We start from the raw sequence: 23,650 nt of genomic DNA, 5'->3' as shown, positions 1-23,650 counted from the left end.
AGTTTTTAGTAGACCCATAGCTATTTTTTCTTTCTTTCCTTTGTTTTCTTTTCAACCAAATGATGGAAAAGAAACTTTTCTTCTCCTTTTCTCTCCTCACTTTTTCTTCCATTTTCAATGGAACCAAACATAGCCTTAAACAGAACAATAGGACTTCACATTGAAAGTTCAAGGAAAATGCAGCTCGAGAGAAAATGTGAGTGAAGATGCATGTACCATAACGGCATAACATATCTAACCATATTTATATAGGTATCGACAATAGAGGCCCGTACAAATCAGAGGTATTAGTCAGCAACCCTGATTTATAAATAGACAAATGAGTAAACTAGGCACAAGAAAGTCTTAAGGATAAATATGAGGGTTGATTTTCCAATGTTACGACCCTTAAATAGATGATGCAATGCAAACTAAAAAAATGCTAAATTTCTCCTACAATCATCTAATTATCTAAATAGGAAAGAAAAGACAAGAAAAAAAAACCATTTTAGAACTCTCAACTTCAAAGGCATATTAAATTTACATGTCTTTAGTCTTTCTTTTCCTTCCATATCAAATAGGAAAATTGTTAAGCTGCTTTTGTTGGATGATTTAGCATTTCTAAAACTACAAAGAACATCACTGGAAAAGACTGCTGGTACAAGATATATATATTAATATATATATACACACACATATGTATATATATATACACTACAGATTGGTACTTTTGAAACCCATAAGCCATCTCAACCAGGAATCTACTCATAGTCCCCATTCTCATCAGGTGACTGTTGTGCTCCCTGGCCTGTTCTTCCTGCATGCATAAAAACTCGCATGAGTCTCGCGTGTCTCTCTTTTAAACCCATGACAAAAAAAACGGAGTGGGGGGTTTTCAAAATCGTCAAAGTTCGTACAGACCTGTCAGTTCAAAGGCAACATTTCTTGAATCCGGGTGGCCTCCCCAGTCGGAGGGACGAGAATGTGTCCCTTGCATACCACCTTGTTGAATCATGAAGTGACTTCCTCCAATAGTTTGTTGCTCCTCATTTCCCCTGACTGGATTCCCAGTAGAAGAGTCAACTGTTCGGGCGAAGCCAAAACTTGATACTGATTCACCAACCGGTGGTGGGGGCAACTTACTGGAAGCAACATCACCTTTAATTCCAGCACTTGCATCCTTCTTGGGGTCAATGGTGAATGTACCAAGGACGACCTGTATGAATTAAATCCAAAGTGGCTTCATGTATATTATATCAGCTATTATTTGGTATAAATGAAAAGTAGAACAGTGCAATTTGACAATATATTTGTACAAAGTCGTATGCATTAAGTCTTGATGAAGACAAAAATATGAGGTAGGACATGGCTCATATCTCTCCATCACAAGTTCAAGTTCAACAGAAGTTCATTAAGAAATTACCTGAACTGGACCAGCAGCTTTAAGGGGTCCACCAACGCCACCACCTATGATTTGCCCATCGGTACTAGATAAGCATACACTGAGACCACCAGATCGACTTCCAACTTCATTACGAATATAGGAACCATTAAGTGAAATAATCTCAAACCGACCCTGATAACAAAGTGGAGAAATAGTTAAACAGTGGCACTGGGCTAAAATTTTCAGAAAAGGGGGAGTGCAACTGTGCAAGAGATATCTACATGAAATGACATACTATTTTGTTTACACCTAGTTCTACTCCCAACCATTTCTACCATCAAAACCTTATCACGGGGGCAACATTGTGTGCATCAGTGCATCTGATTCTGAACCTCCTTAAACTACAAAAGGGAGGGAGCCTTGCGACTAGAACACCATTTCATTTTACTTTGTGCAAACTAGCTGTGAGCACGTACAGGTTTATGCTTAAAATTAGAGATAGAAATCACTCAGGAAAAATAAAGAGATGGAAAGAAAATCCAATGAGGCAGAAAAGTGATTTACAGATGAGTGAAGTGGAGAGATAAAATTAATTATTTAGTTATTATAACATTCATTGTCATTTGTATATTTAAATTTGTAAACCGGTGTCCTTTTAAAACTTTTGGGAAACGTGTGAGTAAAGGAGGAACCATTTTAGAACTTTATGTGAGCGGGAGAGAAGAAGAAGTGAAGATGGAACCTCTGTCTCTTTATTGATAGTACATAACTACAGATAACTTCAAATTCAACATATTTAATCACTTCAGTAGTTGAGGATAAGAGAGGAATCTTCAATAAAAGATAGCTTTAGAAATAAAAACAAAAGATAAGATTTTGAGTGTAGGATATCTGATAATCATAAGATCAGACTTTGAGCAAAGGTTGCAGCAGTCCCATTTCCTTTTGAAAGATTGTTGCGGGAATAGGGATCATAATAAAAGACATGGGAAAAGAAAGTGATTAACATTCTACCTCATATGTAATACTGCCTCCTGAAGTTGCTGGCTGACTAAGAGAGGCATCAGAGATGGAACCAGATGCCGACAGAATGCATATCTCACGCCTGCTTTGTTGCATGAACAACATAATTTTTTGGCCAACGTCCTATTAAAGCCATGCTCAAAATAATTATAAGAGTAACAGATAGACAATACAAAGCTGAAGAATTGAACAGACACAATATATTAAAGTATCATAGAAGAATAAAAATTCAAGTTATTTAAATAATAAAATATCCAAAACCATTTTGAAGGTGAACTTTGAGAATAAATGAGCTAAATTCAGAAAAATACGCACAATCATATAGAGTTCCCATTCCAGTGAAATAAAATGTTGTATGTGGAGATGGAAAAGGTAAATCAAAACATATCGCTCTAACTCTCAATTCATATCATACTGTTGTGTCTAACCCGAACCCATTAGCAGCTCCTTTAAGTAGGTTGCTAGAGAGTAATATGTGAGTTTGTAAATATTTCACGGGGCTAGTACTGATTACACTTCACACACATGGTCATGTATGATTAGGTTGATGTATATAAAATATGGAGGAAAAAAAACACTATCCTAACAGTGTATAAAAATTAAACTCCGACATGCATACTAAGTACTAACACTATCCCTCTACAGTATGTAGACACATTAACTAAGTTTAGACTCAAAAGCAAGCCTGTTTACATAAGTTCACTGTTAGTTAGATACGGCCGGAAGCAAGGTTGAAAATGTGGTCTGCAATCACAATTGAGGCCACATCAACCACATTTTCTCACAATTCTCCACAACTCCACCATATTAAAACCTTTGGCACTCTCAGCAACTGCAACCGCAATTTACAAACTCGTCCGGAATTGTATGAAATTAACATTTAGGAATAACTATACTCACTAATATAAGAACTTACCTACCAAATACTATGCAACAAATATAAAGACATAGAAAATAAAATCAACAGATCAAACATGATGATAAGTGAATAATAATAAATTAATAATAATGCATACCTCACCGGCGAGAACAGTAATGAACTGTGTACTGAAATCTTGTCCTACAGTGCCTGCATCAATGAGATTATAAAACAAAACAAAACAAAACATTCAATGAACCTCAAATATTAATAATAATAATGAAACGAAACCGTTGAAATTGAAATAAGAATAAGAAACAAAACCTATAGAAAAGGACTTCGACGATTTCTTGGAAGAAGCAACAGAGAGAGTAGCGGAAGCGGGAGAAGACGACGTCGTAGCAGCTTTCCTAGCAGCAAGTGCTTGTTCAGGTGAAGCGTATTTTCTTGGCCTCCCACGCTTCTTCTTTTGCAATTGAGATTGTGAGGACACTGCAGAGGGAGGGGGAGAGGGTACTACAGTAGTTGCGGTGGTTTGAGGGAAGAGTATGTGGGAGTGGGAACCGTCAGTGGTTGGTGGCAACACCCCATTGGACGGTGACTGGTGGTGGTTGAAGTGGTGGAAGTAGGAGCTGAGGTTGTTGTTGTTGTTGTTGGGTTCCATTTAGTAGAACCAATAGAGGAAGAAGGGTAGAGAAGCAACTAGGTCCTCACTTTACTCACTGTGCGACGTAAACCAATAAGCCCATTTTCTTTTGTTTTCTGTTTTTTATAAAAATAAAATAAATGGGTAATATTTGTTTGGATGCAGTGTCGGGTCGTGAACCGTGTGAGATTGGTTTTACATTGAGTGAACCGGTTCCATTTGGTCTAATTTTAATTGAATATGTATCTCACCAGTTCTCATTAGACCTGTGATTTTAAAAATTAATGTTTAAGATCGGGTAAATAAGAATTTTTACTCAACTCCACATATGAGAGATTAACTATTGACTTTTATTTATATATGTTTGTTTAATTATGTATAAAGTAATAATATCTTTTTAACCTATGATATATAACGTATTTGGTTGCAATGACCTATCTAATCATATAATTTCATCTTTTATGATATGGTAGAACTTGGCCAATAAAAAATGGCATGGGTGTTGAGATTGATTTATAACTACATAATATTAGTGGCTCATGTTTAAAAAGTTTTAAATAGTTCTAACTCACTCGAATTCTAATCTAAATAGTCATTCTCTCCCGAATTAATGTTTCATCTGCATCCTATTGCCTAATTCACTTATGAATGTATGAATCCTCTCAGAAGTTATAAAGCCAAATAATGATTTTGGATCCACTCTGAATATCACTTTTGGAACATAAGATCATATCTATTTGTCATAGTCAATATGGTAACAACTTCCTTTAATTTCAAGTTGACTTCCTTAATTACCCATTGGGGTTTCTAGGCACCTTCCTTTGCTGATATGTATAACTTGTATACAATAATTATTCATTAATCACAATAAAAACTATATTTAAAAAGTGGTTTGTAACAATAAATTCACTTATGTTTAGGGAAGTAGCTTCACCAAGTGCATATTCCCTAACAATCTTCCATAGGCCACCGGCACCTTGCAAGAAACTTGTTAAACCATAATTAATATTCTAAGATTAAATGTACCTTGAAAATAATTAATAACTCCCCTCTCAAAATAGACATGGAGTGGCTTTACATGGAAGATAAAGACTTGTATTTCCTTTAATAGGGGAAGCCCCTTACCCTAGTTCACATCTTGCCTCACATGCCTAAATTTACATAATGCTTCTCACCTTTTGCACCAGCTACCTTGCCATTATACTAATTATTATTTACTTCATCCATATGGAGGACTTGCTTCACGCTTCCTTATTATGTCTCTTCTTATCTCGTAAAAAACTTCAATTTACATTCTTTCTTATTTTTAGAGTAAATTATAGTGATTTCTCATAGTGAAATTTTATAAATCATCTATTAATTTTTAAACTTACACAAATCACCCCAAATTATATAGATATATTATATTGATTATTTTTGTACGAAAAATAAATGTAATATCTTAAACAAAAATAGTGACGAATGTAATTAATCAAACAAAATATGTTATACTATGAAGAGAAATCCAAATAATATAAAAGTTAATGTCTATTCATCTTAACCAATCAAAATAATGATGAACATCAATTGTTATGCTATTTGGATTTGCCTTCACAATATACCATATTTTGTTTGACTTAAATACGTTCAACACCATTTTTTGTTTAGGAAATTAAAATCTCTCCTACACGGGTAGTGACGTTAATGTATGTATATAATTATGGGTGGTTTGTGTAGATTTAAAAAACAATGAGGTGGTTTGCGTAATTTTACTGAAGGTCACATGGTGTCAATATAATTTACTACATTTTTTAGAGGCGTAAGTGGTTCCGATTTAAACCGTGAAACCAATGGAATCAAACTGAACTAAACTGCAAAATGTGGTTCGGTTTGGTTTTACGATTCGGTTCATTTATTTCTTAAGGAACCATTTATGTTCAGTTCGGTTTATGGTTTTAGAAATTTAGGAATTGTTGAAACCGCACCGCATATTAAAGAAATAGATACTAAAGAAGTATGTTTTATTGTTGTTTAAATTCTTTAAGAAATTTTGTGATTTAAATTATTAATTTTATGTGAATTGTAGTATTATACATGTTACTAAATTGTTATTATGTTAATAATATATATGTTATTACTAAATTTTGCAATACTGAGCTTGAAACTAATATATATGTTATACATGTATTATTACATGTGTTACTAATTTTGAAATATAAAGTTATATAAGCAACTACTATATATTTTACTAATTGATATATATATATATTACTAATCATGAATTATATTGTTATATATGTTAGTAATTGATATATATGTTACTAATTGAGGATTGTGTTATTATATATGGGATAATTCATCTTTTCTTCATAAATTACATAATTATTATATATGTTAGTAAGAAACAATTATGAGTTTCAATTTTTTTACTCATCTACATATGATTCATAATTTTTTTTATAATAATAGTAGTAGTATTTTTCCTTTTATAAATAAACAATATCTCTTATAATACATTTTGAACTTTCAATCGATACAAGATTTTTATAAAAAATAATAGAAAAACTGTTGAACCGGGCCAAACCATTCAAGAGCGTTTTAGTTCAGTTCCAATAGTTATATTTGCGATTAATCAAGCAAAACTGAATCATGTGTTTGTGTTCGGTTCGGTAAGTGAAATATACTAAAAACTAAACTAAACTAACCTTTTCACCCTAATATTTTTTATGATAATGAGTAAGATTGAAAATTTGTTAAGTCAAAAACTAATTAAATCCAATTAATAAAAATTATTAACTACAAATGAATATTAAAAAACTACTAATTAAGCCACCTTTCCAACATTTTTTCTAGGGAAGATGGTGAATGCCATCTCCTAATCAATCTTGATTTTTCTATTCCCAAGGCTTTAGCATCCATTTTATGGATTTTCTTAACTAAGTAGATAAATATGTTTTCTTGGAAATGATATATTAAAAAAATCACAAAATTTATCTTCAGCTTTTAAATAAAACTCATATATTTCTTACGTATATCAAACTTATCTAAATGACTTCAATTATTAATTTCTCTTAAATTTTGTGACCTTTTTATCCCATGTGACAATACTATACTATTATGACATTAAAATATCACATCCGTCCTAAAAATTCTACCCAACATGCTATATTTGTCCATGAATATTTCCAATGGATGGTTCATTGACATTATTAAATAAAATATTAAACATCAAATATGTAAAATATATGTATTTTGTTAAATGTAAGAAAATTTATTTCATTTGTTATATATAATTTGTATATCAAATATAAGAAAGTATTATCATATTCTTATTATGCCTATACATTTGTATCTCACATATTATATATATATATACATATGTATTATTCATTTTTATAATTTATATGTAAATTATGTACTATACATATTTTATATGTATTGTTCCATTTGTATGATTGTTTATTATTATAAATATATTAGTATGTAAAACATACATTGTTTATTTATATGTAGTGTATATATATTTTTTAATTTTATTTTGGGCAACCTACTATCCCACCTTACTTATGTTTAGGGACATAATATTTCATGTCTTATTTTAACATGAGCATGTCAAATTGCTAATATACCCTATCCATCAAATTACACTGTATCGTTATTGGGCCGGGTCAAAATTGGGTATGACTGAAGACTAATGAGAAATTGAGATTACGAATTGCGGTTATCTCTGGTTTTGAATTTGAAACAGTGTTAGATAGTATGGCGTTAATGGAAGAAGAGAAAGAAACAGCGATGGTTACACCAGGAGAAGTGTTGGGTAGAATCTCGGAAATAAAACCAGGAAGAGGAGCATATGCCGCAACTCACAACGACACCGTTTACGCCTCCTTAACCGGTTTCCGCCGTAACATACCTCCGGCGATAGACTCTTCCGACCAGGTCACTCTAAATAGTCACTGTTAGTTCTAGGTTTTTTTATTATTATTATTAGTTATTAATATGAATAATTTGTGTTACTGAAGATGTTCAATTAATATACAGAGACCGATTGTTGAAGTAACCGGTCATAAGGCACATGGACCTGTTCCACAACCTGGATCTATTGTCATTGCTCGAGTAACTCTAATGCACTTTTCGTTTCTATTTTTTTCGTTATACTTATATCTGTTGACCAAGATGTCACGAGTTCAAATATTGGAAGCAACCTATCCACTTGTGGGTTAAGGCGGTGTATATATACCATTTTCCAGACTTGTCTCGTGTACTGAGTCAGTCTTTTTTATATGTTGAAACCTTCAAATATATGACTTTTGGGCTATTATTATCATTTGTAGGTTACTAAAGTCATGGCTAGGAGTGCGTCAGCTCATATTGTATGTGTTGGAACTAAGTCCGTTCGAGAAATATTTAATGGCATTATTAGGTATCCTCTATTCTCTATGCTAATTGCTATCCATAAATGTTTATGTTCAACATTTTTAGACAGATTTGAGATAATATTTGATTTATCTGAGCATATATGAATATTAAGCTGTGAATTGTTACAAGCATGTCACTTTAATTTCTTACGTTTTAGTTTTACACATTTACAATTTAGCTGATCTTAGCTAGCGGGAAAGGCTTTGGTTTTTCTGTATGTTTAAATTTCACAATTTACCGCACATATACATATTTGACAATACTCTAACCTTCACAGATCTGACAATCATGTTTCATGTTTAAGAAACTTCAACTTTTCACAATTCTTGTTTTGACAGGCAGCAAGATGTTAGAGCAACTGAGATCGATAAAGTAGACATGCACCTATCTTTTCGTCCCGGTGATATTGTTAGAGCTCTTGTGGTATAATGTTACTGCTCGAAGATTTTGAATACGCTGATTTCAGATTGCTCTTAAATCAACTTGTTGATACTTGATGGGCCCTTAACTCAATCTATATTTTCAGGTTTCTCTTGGAGATGCGCGTGCGTACTTTCTGTCAACCGCAAAAAATGAACTTGGTGTTGTTTCCGCAGAAAGCATTGCTGGTGAGTCTGTGCTCTTATTCTGGGAGATAAATCAACATAATTGGTTCTAATTTATTATTGGTCACCTCTAGTTTGTGCTTGTATTCTGGGAGTTTGGCTTTTTCTTCTGTTTGTCTCTCTTTGGGAACGGACATGATAAGAACAGGGGAAGTGTATTTGAGGTCGAGGAAAGCTCCCTCTATGATTGATGGTTTTTCTTGTTTATGGGTCATTGATTTCTCTGGGTGGAATCATTTTTCTTGGATGACAGGTCTAGTAATGCTGAAGTACAAGAGAACAAAATGCATATTTAAAGTTGGTGAGAATAATTTGGATGTTCCCCAGATTGTCGTCCAGTCCCAGATGAGAGTAACTTGCATTAATTTATCAGATAGTAATACGCACAATAGCAGTTATCATTAACTATGTGCAAACAATTTAGTGATGCGGGTAGCTTTGACCTTGTTAGGGATTTGGAGTTGGACTGTTTTGATGATTTGATTGGAAACCTGAATTGGTTTCAAATGAACGGATGCAACTAGAGATGATTTTGTGTATGTTTTAGATTCTACTTGAAACTTAAGGTTTTTAATTAAGGTTTCAGCTCGAAGTTTAGCTTTTTATGCATTCTCAATTTAGTTGTTCCTTTCCCCTTTGTGCTCAATACTATTTCAATGAGTTTATACCAGGTACTGAAGTAAACTGTAATAGTGTATTATAAGCTGGTACATTCATAGGGCTGAGCGCCTATCAGGTGGGGATTCCCATAGATGCTAGGCACTACTAAAAAGATTGTTTCATTTAAGCTTATGTACCATGACACACCATCAATGATGTTTTACATATCCTTAGTCTCAACTTGTTATGCTGTCATTCTGTTTAGGTGCAACTATGGTTCCAGTAAGTTGGACTGAGATGCAGTGCCCATTAACTGGTCAAATCGAGCAAAGAAAAGTTGCAAAGATGGCAAGTTGACAAGAATAGCAAATTTCAAGCTGGAGTCTGTTCTCCCTTTCATCTGAATAGGTCCTGTAGAAATCTACTAACAAGCCTTGTTACAGTGAGACATTATATCTAAAGCAGTTTTGGTTAGTCACAAAAGAACACAAGCTTGTATTCTACATTGCAGACTTCGTCTTGTGAGCAGGATTTTAAGTTAAATGCTATTTACTTCCTTTGTAATGGTTTGATATTCAACTTGGAATCGAACTAATGTTTTATTTGTTCGAAAGCAGTTCTCGAGTTCAATACGGTAACAAAGGCATCATCTTTGGTCATTGTCAGTATGTTATGGCTGTGTTGAGAGTTTGATTCTCTACATTATAAGACACTCAAGGAAAAAGTTTTGATAGTTGATACGTAATATATCAGCTTCCAGCTTCACCCGGAAGTTTAAGTTTTCTGTTTTTTTCTCACCCTTGGTTTGTGAATATATATTTACAATATTTAGATAAAAATGGAAAATGTGAATACATATATAATTTTTCATGCACATCAATGTTCAAAAACTCTTCAATTTACTTTACTTGTTTCAAGTTGGGAAACGTATTTTCATATTGATCTCCATCCTTATGAGATATGCCTATTCATTCGCACCACATTATTTCTTGCTGTGAAGGTAAAAGTTAAAATTAGTGTTTTTTAGTAGACCTGGGTTGACAAGGCCTGATTTGTACATAACCAACTTTACTCAGTAAAAGCATTATTTAACTTTTTAGGTAGCATTAACTGTCACATATAATACACACATATGTAACAACATTGGTAACATCAGAATTGAATTTCCATAAGCATATAAAACAAACAAGGACCACTCTTTCGACAGTGCCAAAGAGTTGCGCTATAAAATTTCATGGACTCTAGTTCTTGGAAGATAAATAGAATATACATGAAGTCTAATAAACAAAAGAAATGGATAGAAATGATGCTGGATTTTCAAGTTTCAGTTCTGAGAATAATTCCACATATATGGTTGTCTTATACTTCTTGTGTCATTCAACAAAACATATGTATAAAAATCAAGCTGACAAAATTACAAAGCAACATGACAAATTATGTGCATGCATATTGTTCATCATGACAAGTCTGCAACCAAAGGTTGATATTGATGACTTTATTTTGTATAATGAACACTTCCCTCATCTCATCCACTGGCTGCAATATCCAAATAGAACAATGATCTGTTGTCCCAAACCATGTTCCGCACCAATAGCAATGAAGCAAAAACAGAAAAAAATAATGAATGTTTAAATTTTTTAATTGACATGACTTGTTTTCATTGTTGTGGGACATGATTTGGGACAATAGATCCTTATTCATCGAAATGGTGGCCACTTCCCTCATCTGATCCCATGCTACTAGCATGATAATGCATGCTTCCTCTCTCCTCTTCTGATCTTTTGCTGTTGCTGTTATCTGAATGAAAACTTCCACTGCTGGTAAGGCCTGAAGATATGTTCCCTTGTGATATTCTGCTGCTATTACGCCGAAATGCATAGCCTCCATGATCTGATTCCATGCTGCTCTTGGTGCTATTTTGGGTCAAGAAAATGCTTCCATCCTCATTGGATGCCATGCTACTCTTGTGGCTTAAAACTTTGACAGAAGATTTTCTGCTGCTCTTTGAGCTTATATCTTTTATGGAAGATTTTCTGCTACTCTTTTGTCTTAAATCTTTGGCAGAAGTTTTTTTGCTGCTCTTTTGGCTTAACTCTCTGGTAGAAGATTTTCTAGTACTCTTTTGGCTTAAATTTTTGTGTGATTTCCTACTACTTTGGTTGGTGGAAGAAGCACTTCCATCTTCTGATTCTGAAGTGATTGTTCCATTCCTTGATCTTGCACTACTTTTGCGGCTTGATTTGGAGTGAAACTTCTTGCTTCCCATAGTATCTTCAATATCTGAGACATCACTTTCTTGGTATTTTGAACTTGCTCCATCCTGATACTTAGAAGAACCCTTCTTTGAACTATACCTTTTGCGGCTCTCCTTACCCGATTCTGATTCGCTTCCACTTTCATATTCGCTTTCGCTTTCACTTGCACCTTCACTGTGCTTAGAGACCAAGACTGCAGGTGGTAGAGAGGGTGGAATAGCATTTGCAGGAGGAACTACGGAAAGAAAGCTTAGAGCAGTTACAACATCACTCATCAAAGGGCGAGCTTCTGGTTCCTCTTGTAAGCACATTGCTGTTATTGCAACAGCTTGGTTGAGATCCTTTTCTGGGAATTGTTTACTAAGATGTGGATCTGCCATATCTGGAAACCTTTTTGGGTCCCTGAATAAGGGTTGCGCCTGCTCAGTCACAAAAAGGAAATGTGTATCATTAAAGAAAAAGTATATCAATGAAATTGTTGGAAGTTGGTATGGTTTTAAATAAGGATTGCGATCCAAAAGAGTAGTATAATTTTACCCATGAAACTAGGTTTTGCTCATCATTTGGTCTTCTGGTATCGACGGCTCGCCGTCCAGTTATAAGCTCAAGCAAGACAACTCCAAAACTATATACATCTGATTTAATGGTGAGTTGTCCTGTTCTTACATACTCGGGAGCACAATGACCATAGGTACCCATAACTCTTGCAGGTGAAGGGGTCATTTTATTATCCCCACCACTAAACTTAGCCGTTCCAAAATCAATTAGTCTTACATTCATATTCTCATCTAGTAAAATGTTTGATGCTTTCAGGTCCCGGTATATAACAGGGGGATTGGCACTGTCATGCAAATACTCTACTCCTCTTGCAGCTCCAACTGCTACTTTCATTCTGTTGTACCAATCTAATGGAGGTTCATCATCTTTTTTCTCTGTGCCAAAGGTACACAAGTGTTAAATTTAAGATCGAAACAACTAAAAGGAGATAATATACTTCAACTTTTATTACTTCTCACAATTTTAATGGGCATTTTAAAGAGGTAGAGATCATTGAAGTGGATTTTATAGTTCTCACTTTTCATGCTTCTTTTGGTAGTTGACATGTTTTGGTTAAACATTTCCTATCATAACCAATACAATAGTAGCATTTTACATGCAGATAGAACAGAATGGAATAACTAGTATTTGCTACACTCTTTTGTGTAACAAAAACATCAGCACTTTTTAATCATCTAATGATTCTAAATATATAACATTCTCTTTATAAGTAACATCAAATATAAAACAGAACCCTATATTTTATTCTGTATCATAATGCTACCAGTGAATTTGCACATAGTAATAAGCTTTATAACCTTACACATGTTTAATGGCCTTCTTCATCCATCTGATTTAATATTCTCTACATTATCTAACCAAGAACTACTTCAAAATTCAACATCAGATTTTATATAAAGAAGGAAAGGTTAAGTACCGAAAAGACGGTCTTCTAGAGGAATGGATTGAATGAATTCATAAACCAGAAGACGTTGATCCCCATCAGCACAATAGCCAATGAGATTGACAAGATTTTCATGGTGCAAGAGACTTAGTGCCCAAACCTCAACCAGAAAATCCTTACTATCTTGCATACCATTTCGGTCGAGTTGCTTTACGGCCACTACCTGGATGAATGCAGAGAAAAAATGTAAGAAATTGTGAGGAAAAATGCAGAGAAAAAATATTCAGAGAATTTTTTTTTGAGCACTTCAAAGTTAATAATGAACCTTGCCAGTTGCAGGAATGATCCCTTTGTAGACTTTGCCAAAGCCTTCTTCACCAATGAGGCATTCTTGCCTGAAGTTCTTTGTTGCAGTTGCTAGCTCTCGGAAAGTGAAATTTTGTGCATTAATATTTGCAGGGTCAAAAACCTGGTTTGGTTCATCTGATCTTGGTTTCTTTATATCTGCATGTCAATATAACAAAGATCACAAAGTTTTTTAGTCATGCAAACAAGTGAATACTAATGTTTACTATCATGATAGTGTATATAATTCAGTAATGTTTGGACATGGTATCCATATTTATTCAAGACTCAATTATCATTAACAATGAATTTAAATAATATGCTTACAGTATAAAAGCTCCTACACTATGGATGCATATATTATTTTCTAAATTAAGTTTTCTATGGCATCATGTGAGATTAACTGTTCACATGCATGCAATTGACATCAAACAAAGTAGAATTTGTGCAATTTATCACAGTTTTATGATTGTGATCTCGGGTTTTAGTCTCTGATACCCGATTCTATTATAACACTACTTCCTTTTCGACAAACCCGGTATGTCATACATAGAATTATGTACGTAGCAGATAAGTTAAATGAGATAACCATGTAACTATGATCTATCACGTGTGTGTCTCATCGTTCCAATTTTATGGGATGTCCCCCAAGGATATTTCATATGATTTATAATAAATCTTTAACAATTTTTACATGATTCCTTTTATAAAAAGCATACAACTGATTCGTGTTTAACATCATTTGAAAAGTTACCTGGTGCTTTTGCCATAGCATTTTCAGGTGGTGTAGATCCATGCTCCCTTTTGCTATTGCTTTTCTTACTTTTCTGAGATGTAAAGCATGGTAAGCAATTCATGCTTCCAGCCATTATATATCAAAAAGCAACCTCCAATAAGGGTTCCTCCTAGTTGAGGAACTACAAAATATATCTATACATCAATGCTAAACAAATTTAATTTGTTTCAAAGTGTAAGTAAGCACTTTGGTTAAATTAATTAATAAGAATTTTCAATATCAAAGGTGATATAATGATTAATGCATCAAGGGTCCTTCAAATGACATTGAAGGACCCCTTTTGAGGGGAACAAAGTCTATAGGAATGGAACTACAAAGGATCAAAAGAAGAAGCCATGTTTTGTGACAAAGGAAAAAAATGGTGATGTTTTCCCTCAGAAAAAATGGGAGAATATTGAGTGGACTTAATTATTAGGAATGGATTCTATTAAATGTGGAATTCAAGTTATAGTTTTTGCGTTGAAATTAGTTGGATGTGACTATTGTCTTTCCATATATTGGTGGCATCCAGCCATTTTATTTTGTTAATTAAGGTTATATTTTGATTAGCTTGTACCATTTTTTACATCAATATGGTTATGATAATCACTACTACTTATCCTTCTATAACATATTTGAATCACACAGTGTTACAAGAGCTATGATTGGTTTACATCTAATTTATATTTTGGAATTACACTTGTACTCTTCCAAAAGTTTAGCTTTATTTTATTCATTATCTCTCTTATTTCTAAAGTAGTTACATTTACCCTTCCTTAGTTAGAAGCTGTCAATAAAATTTCAATCAATTATCACCTAAGGATAGAGAATCAAGATATTTTCCGCAGCAAATTGAAAAGAAACAAAGCAGTGATATATTTTGTGTATAGGTGAAGTGCCAAAGCAGGATATACAGCAAATTGAAACTCCAATGTTAATGTTCTTCCCTTTGGTAGCATCCATGCACCATGCTCCACCTAGTTTCAGGATATCTCCATTTGAAGGTGTTGGACTGTCCACAACCAGGAGCGTCCAACCATTCCAAACATCATGGAGTCTCATTGTTGCCGAAACATGAGAATAGTGAATAATCATAAATGAAACGGTATGTAACTAAAATCTTTAGACAATAATACCATAACATTTTCCACTTATAAATTTTTCTATTTATACCTACTGAATATGAGATTTCACTTATAAACTCTTATATTTGAACTGGATCTTAATAAACAAATATAGTCACCCGTACTAATATACATTGATAGTGTAAGTGTTTTTTATACTGTCAACAAATTCTCACCAATCATATATTAACTACAATTGACTTTCAAACAAAAGTATTATAAATCAATGGTGGGTAATATGCTGACAGTGTAAAAAACTTTACATTGTCAATATATAAATTTGAAACTCTTGATATAAATGATGAATTTAGTATTGATAATGTAAACATAACATACATTCTTTCTCATTGCTATTTGGGTAAGTAACTTATTTAGAACACATTAATACACATACAAACCAAAGTTTTGGCCACAACAGAAAGAAACCCCAAAACTCATCAAAAGAATACCAAAAGACTCTGCTGAAACCTTTTTTTACTTGTTGGTCGGCCACTCATCAACATCTTAAAGGGCTTGTTTGAGAGTGAAATTTTGGAAGGGAAGAAAAAGAAAGAGAAGACTTGAGAACCATAAATATAATTGTGAGATGACTCTCAAACCTTCACTTTCTCTTTCTTTCCTTTTAAAATTCAACTCTCAAACAAAGAGTGTATTACACTGCATAGGAATAGAAATTAGTAACACCATTCATTCTACTAGTATCAATTATTATTATTTTACCATTTTGGGTACATTTTGCCATACTTTTACCAATAGTTACTGCATACCATGCATCCAAACTATCCCTGAATATTAAGTACTTTGCGTTGATATTGTGTAACAAATTTTGATGTGCTACATTATGCATATAAGTGTGTGAGGTTCAAATTTGAAAATAATTATATTCCTAATGTGTAAAAGTTAAGCTTCGATAATTTTTTGCCATACTTTTCATGACCGATTTTGTGGAATTATAATATAACCAATTCCTTCTCAATTTTTAGTCATGATTCTAAGAGTTGTAATTTCAGAAATAGAGGTTTCATTTATCCACATCCTGGGGCAACCCATGTTCAACAAAACAACAAATTGTCATTGTGCTCACCACATCATAGTTATTCTGTCTATGCCGCAACTCCATCACAACCGTTACTAATATCACATCATAGTCTTCACCAGCACAATAAGCTCATCATGGTAACAACAATTATTCAGCACTTCGATTTTTCATTCGCCACAAATCCACATTTTTTGCAACTATCTCATCCTTCCCACCCCCAAAACATATAATTTATGATCATAAACCAATTTCAATTCCCACGGAATTGAAATTATTGTTTAAATTACTATTATTAAGTTTGATTAGAGTAATTTATATTTACAAATATACACTTTTGAATGAAGAGTTTATATTTGATGTCCAGTACACGATTAATACAATCTTACTAAAGATTGTTCAGTCAATATACACGATTAATATAATCCAATGCAACTAAATATCAAATTTTATATATTTTACTTTATATAATTATAAATTTTTTTGTATTTGATATATTTTATAATATATATTTTTATTAGATATACTTTAAATTATATACTTTTTATTAGAATCTTCGATGTAAGGTAAAAGTTACAGTTTTAACTTGTTGTTAATGTTTTAGTGGTGATTAGCTATGATTATATGTTTTTTTGTAAAATTTAAAAATGTTAAAAATAAAATAGAAATATAAAAATTATATTATAGTAATACTAATAATTACCCATATTTTGGTTTTATATATATAGTATAGATACAACTAAATATTACATCTTCCTAATAAACTTTATACGATAAAAAAATTGACTCGTGTAATTTGACCAACTCAAGCCAATACGAAGAGGAGGATCGTTAAACTTATTTTACTAGCAGAACATAACTCTGCTTTAAATATAATTATCTCCCAAAGTATTAAAATATACAAATATCCTCCCAAAAAAAGAAGAAAAAACAAAATGATGATAATGAAAGGCAAATTTGACACGAGTAGAGGACATGTGCAAGCATTAGATAGAGTCGATAAAGATAAAGATCCTTTGAGACATTCAATCCTTACTTTTATAAAATTGAATTTGTGTGGCAAATATGAATGATGCCATTTCAACCATACTTAACCACTAAGCTTCCCACCTTTCTCTACCACTATAAACAGACACAAACCCCAACCACATAAAACACAAACACAACAAACATAATTTTCCACAAAAAACACACAAACATAATATTTGATCATTTTATTGTTATTAGTATGATGATAGAAGAAGGTGTTGTAGACTTCAATAATTTACCAGAAGGTTGCATAGCAAATATTGTTTCTTTAACAACTCCTCGTGATGCTTGTAGGCTCTGTTTGGTTTCATCTACGTTCAGATCTGCTTCTGAATCTGATGCTGTTTGGGATAAGTTTCTTCCCTCTGATTATCAAACCATTATTTCACAATCTTCTTCCTCTTCATCTTCTTCTTTCCCTTCCAAGAAGCACCTCTTTCTCTTCCTCTCTCAAAATCCACTCCTCATTGATGAGGGTAAAATGGTAACTCCACCCTTTCTCCTTCATTTTATAATTATTTTAAAGGCATTAATCTTTCATCTGCTTTACTGTTCATTAAAATATGTAGAATTCCCCGCAGTAAGTAAGCGATGATCATTTATTTTAATAAAATACAATGTGCATTATTTTATATATTAAATTGTTCAAGTTTTTATATACCTTCATATAAATTTTATATATTATGATTGTATTATTCACCTGATAGATATCACACATTTCCCATATTATTTTCGTTGAATAATATTGTCACGAACAAAGAGACTATTGAAATGTATGGCAGTGATGCAAGTATTTAGACGTGCAAATATTGTTTTTGGTTTAGTTATCACGCGTTTTTGTTACAATATTCACCATGATGGAAATGTTTACCACATAAATGAATTTGATATGATTCATTAATTTATGTTTGATACATGGAATGGTATATTCAGAGTTTTCAGCTGGATAAAGTAAATGGGAAGAAATGTTACATGCTATCTGCAAGGATGCTATATATTGTATGGGGAGACACTCCCAGGTATTGGAAGTGGGTTTCTCATCCAGATGCCAGGTAACTAATTCACTACTACCGTTTTAGCATTTTTAATTAGGGTAATCTTAATCTATGTCTAATGTTAATGGTATCTGGTTAAGGAATTAAATATACAAACATATCGTGTATTAAGTGGGAAGGGCTGTGCCACAGTTTGTGTCACTCCATGTGTCATGAGCGTGAGATTGGTAAGAAAAATACTTAATAATTAAATTTTAATTTAAATATATTTTTCTCACCAATCACATTTCAATGTCACATGAAGTGAGTGTACCCGGTCAGCATGTGCTGTACCAAAAGAGGGTAGCACATCTGCCGTCTCATAACTTTGTGAGTCACTTCATGTGTCAAGATGTGGGATTGGCGATAAAAGTATTTAATAATTATAATTTTAATTTAAATAATTATCTTTAACAAATTAAAATTAATAGCAAATGAAGTGGTACAAAAAAAAAATGGGACAGCAAATGTTCTCCCACCAAAAGAGTGTGTCACTTCCTCAGATTGGGTGAGAAATATATGTTTGAGTTTAAAATTTAATAATAAAGTATTTTTCTGACTAATCTGAAAAAGTGGCACATGAAATGATACACTTTTTGGGACTGAAGATGTACTCCCTTATTAAGTGTATCATTAGTTTAGAAGTTCTAGTTTCCATGTAAAGTTTATGTTTTTGATTCATTACTTGTTAGGTTATTGGTTAACATGACTCGGCTCAACTTTTTGAACAAAGATGTGTTGTCACAAATCTTGTTTCGTCCAATATAATGAAGTAAAAACAACAATTTTAAAATTTTTAATTGACATCATTTTTCATTGGTGCGTGACAGAATCTGAGACAATAGATCTTTGTTCTAACTTTGTGACATGATGTCAAGAAAAAGAATATGATATATTCTCATACTAAATTCTCATAAATCATCATTACAAGAAAGTATCCCGCAAGAAAGTGATATATGTTACAAAGAAATATTTTGTTTATTTATTAATGATTGATTTAAAATGATATCACTTTCTTATGCGTAAGAAGATTTAGTAGGAAAATATATGATTCCTATTATCAGAATGTGCCACACATATTGTGTTATAAGTGGTGTTATCTTGTTAACTCAATTAGTTTGAGCTAGAGTTGTAATTGATCAATTTGTTAATTGCAGATTTTCTGAGGTGGCTGAACTTGTAAGTGTATGTTGGTTTGAAATCCGAGGCTGGATCAACACTATGTTGTTGTCTCCAAATACATTATATGCAGCATACTTTGTATTCAAGCCAAATCCTGTTGGAGCCTATGGCTTTGAATACCAGTCAGTCGATGTCTCCATCACAATCGATGGGGGTGAAGCTCGCGATCGAACTGTGTTCTTAGATGCAGAAAGAGGAAGAAGGCTAAGGTACCAGATTGTACCTCGCCGTGGTGGCATATTCAACAGAACTCGCTTTGTCCCTGTTGTCGAAGATAATAATAATGCTGCTGATGATCTTCAGTGTCCAAAAGAGAAAGGAGATGGGTGGTTAGAGATTGAATTGGGAGAGTTTTTCAACGAAGGAGGTGAAGATAAGGAGGTGGAGATGGGTGTTTATGAGGTCAAAGGTGGAGATTGGAAGGGTGGCCTTGTTGTCCAAGGAATTGAAATAAGGCCTAAACTAAATCATTAGATAAATGATTTCTTGCAATGTTTGTATTGATGTTGTTTCACTTTCAATGTTTTTGAAGTTATCATATGACCAAATTGTTACCATCTTAATGAATAATATCTTTCGTTTCGATCCAATTTATCATTTACTTGTTGGTATATGTTCTGTTCGTTCTAGTACTTGATGCGAGGGTGTGAAAAGTACAATGTATAAGAAGATACTACCAAGAGTATCATTTACCCTTTTGGGTAAGGAAGTTATCTCTTTCAGGATTTGTGTTGTCCTCTCAATAAGTGTCGCTCTCAATAATCGAACACTTCTTTTGGTAATCCTGAGCAGAACTTTACACTACTAGATCAATACCATATTAATCGGCTTTAGCAACTAGTTGTTAATTTATCAAATTTTCTTTTACTGTTTTCTGATGCAATTTTTCCAAAACTTTTCAATGTAAGGTAATTACTGATACACAATTTTTTTAAACAAAAATGTAATATTGTCTTTTAATATAATTGATGACTTTTTTGGTTCTATACAATCAGTGTTTAGGGTAGGAAACTTGTTGTTTAGTTTTAATTTTTCAATATACATGAAAGAGGAATTTATGTCCATCCATGGTGTTGATTATTCATGGTGAAACTAAATCTTAATTGTTATATATACCCATATCTACTTCTTGTATTGACTTGAAAATGAAGGAAAAATAAGATAAATATGATCTATTTTTTAAAAAGATTAGATAGTAAAAAAATTGGTAAGGAAAAGAAACTTGTGACAAATATTAAAATATATGCTAACATGTAATGTAAGTAAGTTCCTCCAGCTTTTAGAAAATAAAGTGTCACACTAAGTAAAAGTAATAGCTTTTGGGATAGTGATAAATCTTTGATAAAAACCTTTTAAGAAATAAAGTTACTTTTTAACTAAAAGCTATAACTTTTGCGAAAGTGATTGATCCTACGTCAGTTACAATCTAGTAATGATATCAACGGAATAATTAATATCTCTAGTACTTCCAACTAAAGAGGCTATAATTTCCCTCCAACTCATAGGGTTACTATATTAATCACTCTGGTATGGTAGTGACAGTGGTAGTGTACAATTCAGTGAATTCACCCTCCTCGATTCCTTAACTCTTTGTTTGGAATGGTAAAGTTAGAGAAGACAGAAAAAAGGAAAAGAGAAGTTAAAGAGAAAAAATAAATTTCTCTCATTTGATTAAGTGGAGAGGAAGAAGGGAGGGAGGAAAAAGTAGGTGAGCCACAAAATTTATTTCTGTTCATTTGTAAGGAAAAAATGAAAAGAGAAAGAAAATCTTTATTACAAGGATATGTTGTCTCAAATATTATTTGAAACTATATCATTGAAAATGTTAATTAAAATTATAATAAAATTTATAATTTAAAATTACAACATTTATTTTTAATTAATAAAAAATAATATATTTTTTTTATTTTAAAAATATTTTTGTAATTTGAATTGCAACATTGTCCTTCTCTTCTCATTTTCTATTCAACCAATTTGTATCTAACCAAACAAAAGAGAAATAGAAGAAAATATTTATTTATTCATTTTCTTTCATTCTTCTCTTATACCAAATATCATAAAAATCTAATATATTTCTCATATTTCTCTTTCTCACCTCTTTCTTTCTTCTTATTTTCTTTTCTTTTGTCAACCAAATAAAGAGTAAGTTTCACAATATAGAATGATCCTCCCGAGACTAAAGAAAAAACCTTAAAAAATGGAAAGATTGAAGCAGACAGGATGAAAGGAAGACAGAAGAAGAAGAGAGTAAATGCAGGTTTAGAAATTGATACCATATCAATAGAGCGGCTTGAGAATGAATGAATCACTGAATTTCATTGATTGAAGTATTCAATATCTATACAATGATTGGCCTTAACTGCATTGAAGCTGATAACTTTGGTAAAGCTGAAAATAACAATACTGCAAAACTATGTTAGTAACTTAAATAGATTAAATTGCCTTCATTAGCTACTAACATTTAAAATAGCATATCATATCAAAACTAACACCAGCGTAATATTTATGTATACTCAATACACTATCTATTATTCATTTGTATTATTTTTATAAGAGTTAATGATAACTGAACATGAATAGTGTATGATATAATACAATATATAAAATTCACCCACTGTCATTACATACATTTTTTTCTGAACTAACAAAGGTGGGTAATTGAAAGAGCACCAATTTGCATAGTTATCAAGGATCCACATAGATAACTCTTTTTACATTGTTTCAAATTGCATTAAAACAGTGTAAAATGAAAACCACACAAGGATATCATCCCAACTCAAAATCTAGCATTAGCATTAAGTATATATTTTGGTCACTCATATGTTTCTTACTTTCAGCAATGAGCATTACTTTTAGTTGAGCCATTTCCCTCATTAGTTCTAACAAGTGGTTTGCCATATTTGTATGTGCATATAACATTTTCGTTCTTCTTTCTTAGTTGTTTGATAAATCAATGTCCACTGTTTAATGCAGGTTTTTGATTTTCAAGTCTGCATGTGTTGAAGCGACTCTGTTTGGTAGTTCTACACTTATCACTGTCAGAGTCACACAATAGTCCAAGATTCTGTTCTTGTATACGATTCCTATCTAGCCTTTTATATTCAAATGTGAAGTACACATTAGATAAGATATGAGTTGTAAGTGAAAAAATTGCTTTAAGGTTTCGGTTAAAAAACGTTATATCTCACTTATCCATGATTCTTCATTCTGCTCATGGCCAGATGACAATGAGACTCCCCGATCGCGAATCTAACACCTTCGAAAAATGGGAGCTTCATAATTTGCTGAAAATAGCAGCATTTTGTTGGAGTTTTCTGAAGTTCAGACATTTGTCTGTCTACAAATCTCATTCATTTAATTCTCTACAAATAATATACTTCAACAAATAATTAACACATAATTACTGTTGCAACATACAGCTGCATGTGATCTTCAATTTTTATTTCACCAAATAATTTATAAAAGTCTATGTATCTGTTTGGCAGTTGAGTTTCTCAACGTAAATGATGTATGTAATTCTATTTTTTATCAGTTTCAAATGTACATAATCCTATTTATAGAATCAATGCAGAATCGATAATCATGTAATAATAACCAATTAACCATGTTTATAAAGCAAATCCCTGCATAATTACATATCTTTAACAATCAATATATTAAAGTAACAGTGTAACAGCACTACGAATCATTTGGCTAGACAAATAACTAAGATTCGCTCCCGATTCCAGAGACTGACATGCATGACAGAGACAAGAGAGAAAATTTTAAAATGTATGGACTGCCTGCACAAACTACTGTAAAATTGACATATTCGAAGTTGCCAACCAAATCTCAGTTGTTTTGTTTATATACATAGGACTCAAGTGAAGTGGATCAAATGTCTGAGTATTTCAGGTATTACTATGATTAAAAGGATATCACTCAAGTTTAAGAGG

At 32.5% G+C, this 23,650-nt stretch overlaps 4 protein-coding genes across 4 annotated transcripts; 2 read left to right on the top strand and 2 right to left on the bottom strand.

The window, feature by feature from the left end:
• LOC109345383 (AT-hook motif nuclear-localized protein 14-like) lies at positions 224 to 3,993 on the bottom strand. Its single transcript, XM_019584353.1, has 6 exons — positions 3,570 to 3,993; positions 3,403 to 3,455; positions 2,378 to 2,509; positions 1,403 to 1,555; positions 901 to 1,195; positions 224 to 796 (listed from the first exon to the last, which is right to left on the bottom strand). Exons 1-6 carry the CDS (start codon positions 3,907 to 3,909, stop codon positions 741 to 743), a joined length of 1,029 nt encoding a protein of 342 aa, XP_019439898.1. The 5' UTR covers positions 3,910 to 3,993; the 3' UTR covers positions 224 to 740.
• Positions 7,579 to 10,152, top strand: LOC109345382 (exosome complex component CSL4). Its single transcript, XM_019584352.1, has 6 exons — positions 7,579 to 7,809; positions 7,912 to 7,986; positions 8,205 to 8,293; positions 8,628 to 8,712; positions 8,816 to 8,897; positions 9,760 to 10,152. The coding sequence occupies exons 1-6, from the start codon at positions 7,630 to 7,632 to the stop codon at positions 9,849 to 9,851; spliced, it is 603 nt and encodes a 200-aa protein (XP_019439897.1). The 5' UTR covers positions 7,579 to 7,629; the 3' UTR covers positions 9,852 to 10,152.
• LOC109345379 (probable serine/threonine-protein kinase PBL26) lies at positions 11,188 to 14,742 on the bottom strand. The gene is made up of 5 exons (XM_019584348.1): positions 14,290 to 14,742; positions 13,516 to 13,694; positions 13,224 to 13,413; positions 12,287 to 12,681; positions 11,188 to 12,168 (listed from the first exon to the last, which is right to left on the bottom strand). Exons 1-5 carry the CDS (start codon positions 14,402 to 14,404, stop codon positions 11,188 to 11,190), a joined length of 1,860 nt encoding a protein of 619 aa, XP_019439893.1. The 5' UTR covers positions 14,405 to 14,742.
• Positions 17,652 to 20,321, top strand: LOC109345381 (putative F-box protein PP2-B12). Its single transcript, XM_019584351.1, has 3 exons — positions 17,652 to 17,983; positions 18,433 to 18,551; positions 19,691 to 20,321. Exons 1-3 carry the CDS (start codon positions 17,699 to 17,701, stop codon positions 20,187 to 20,189), a joined length of 903 nt encoding a protein of 300 aa, XP_019439896.1. The 5' UTR covers positions 17,652 to 17,698; the 3' UTR covers positions 20,190 to 20,321.

This window comes from Lupinus angustifolius, chromosome LG04 (genome assembly GCF_001865875.1).
Source record: "Lupinus angustifolius cultivar Tanjil chromosome LG04, LupAngTanjil_v1.0, whole genome shotgun sequence".
Taxonomy (NCBI): domain Eukaryota; kingdom Viridiplantae; phylum Streptophyta; class Magnoliopsida; order Fabales; family Fabaceae; genus Lupinus; species Lupinus angustifolius.
Note: the sequence above shows the minus strand (reverse complement) of the source record. Positions and strands in the feature narration are given on the sequence as shown.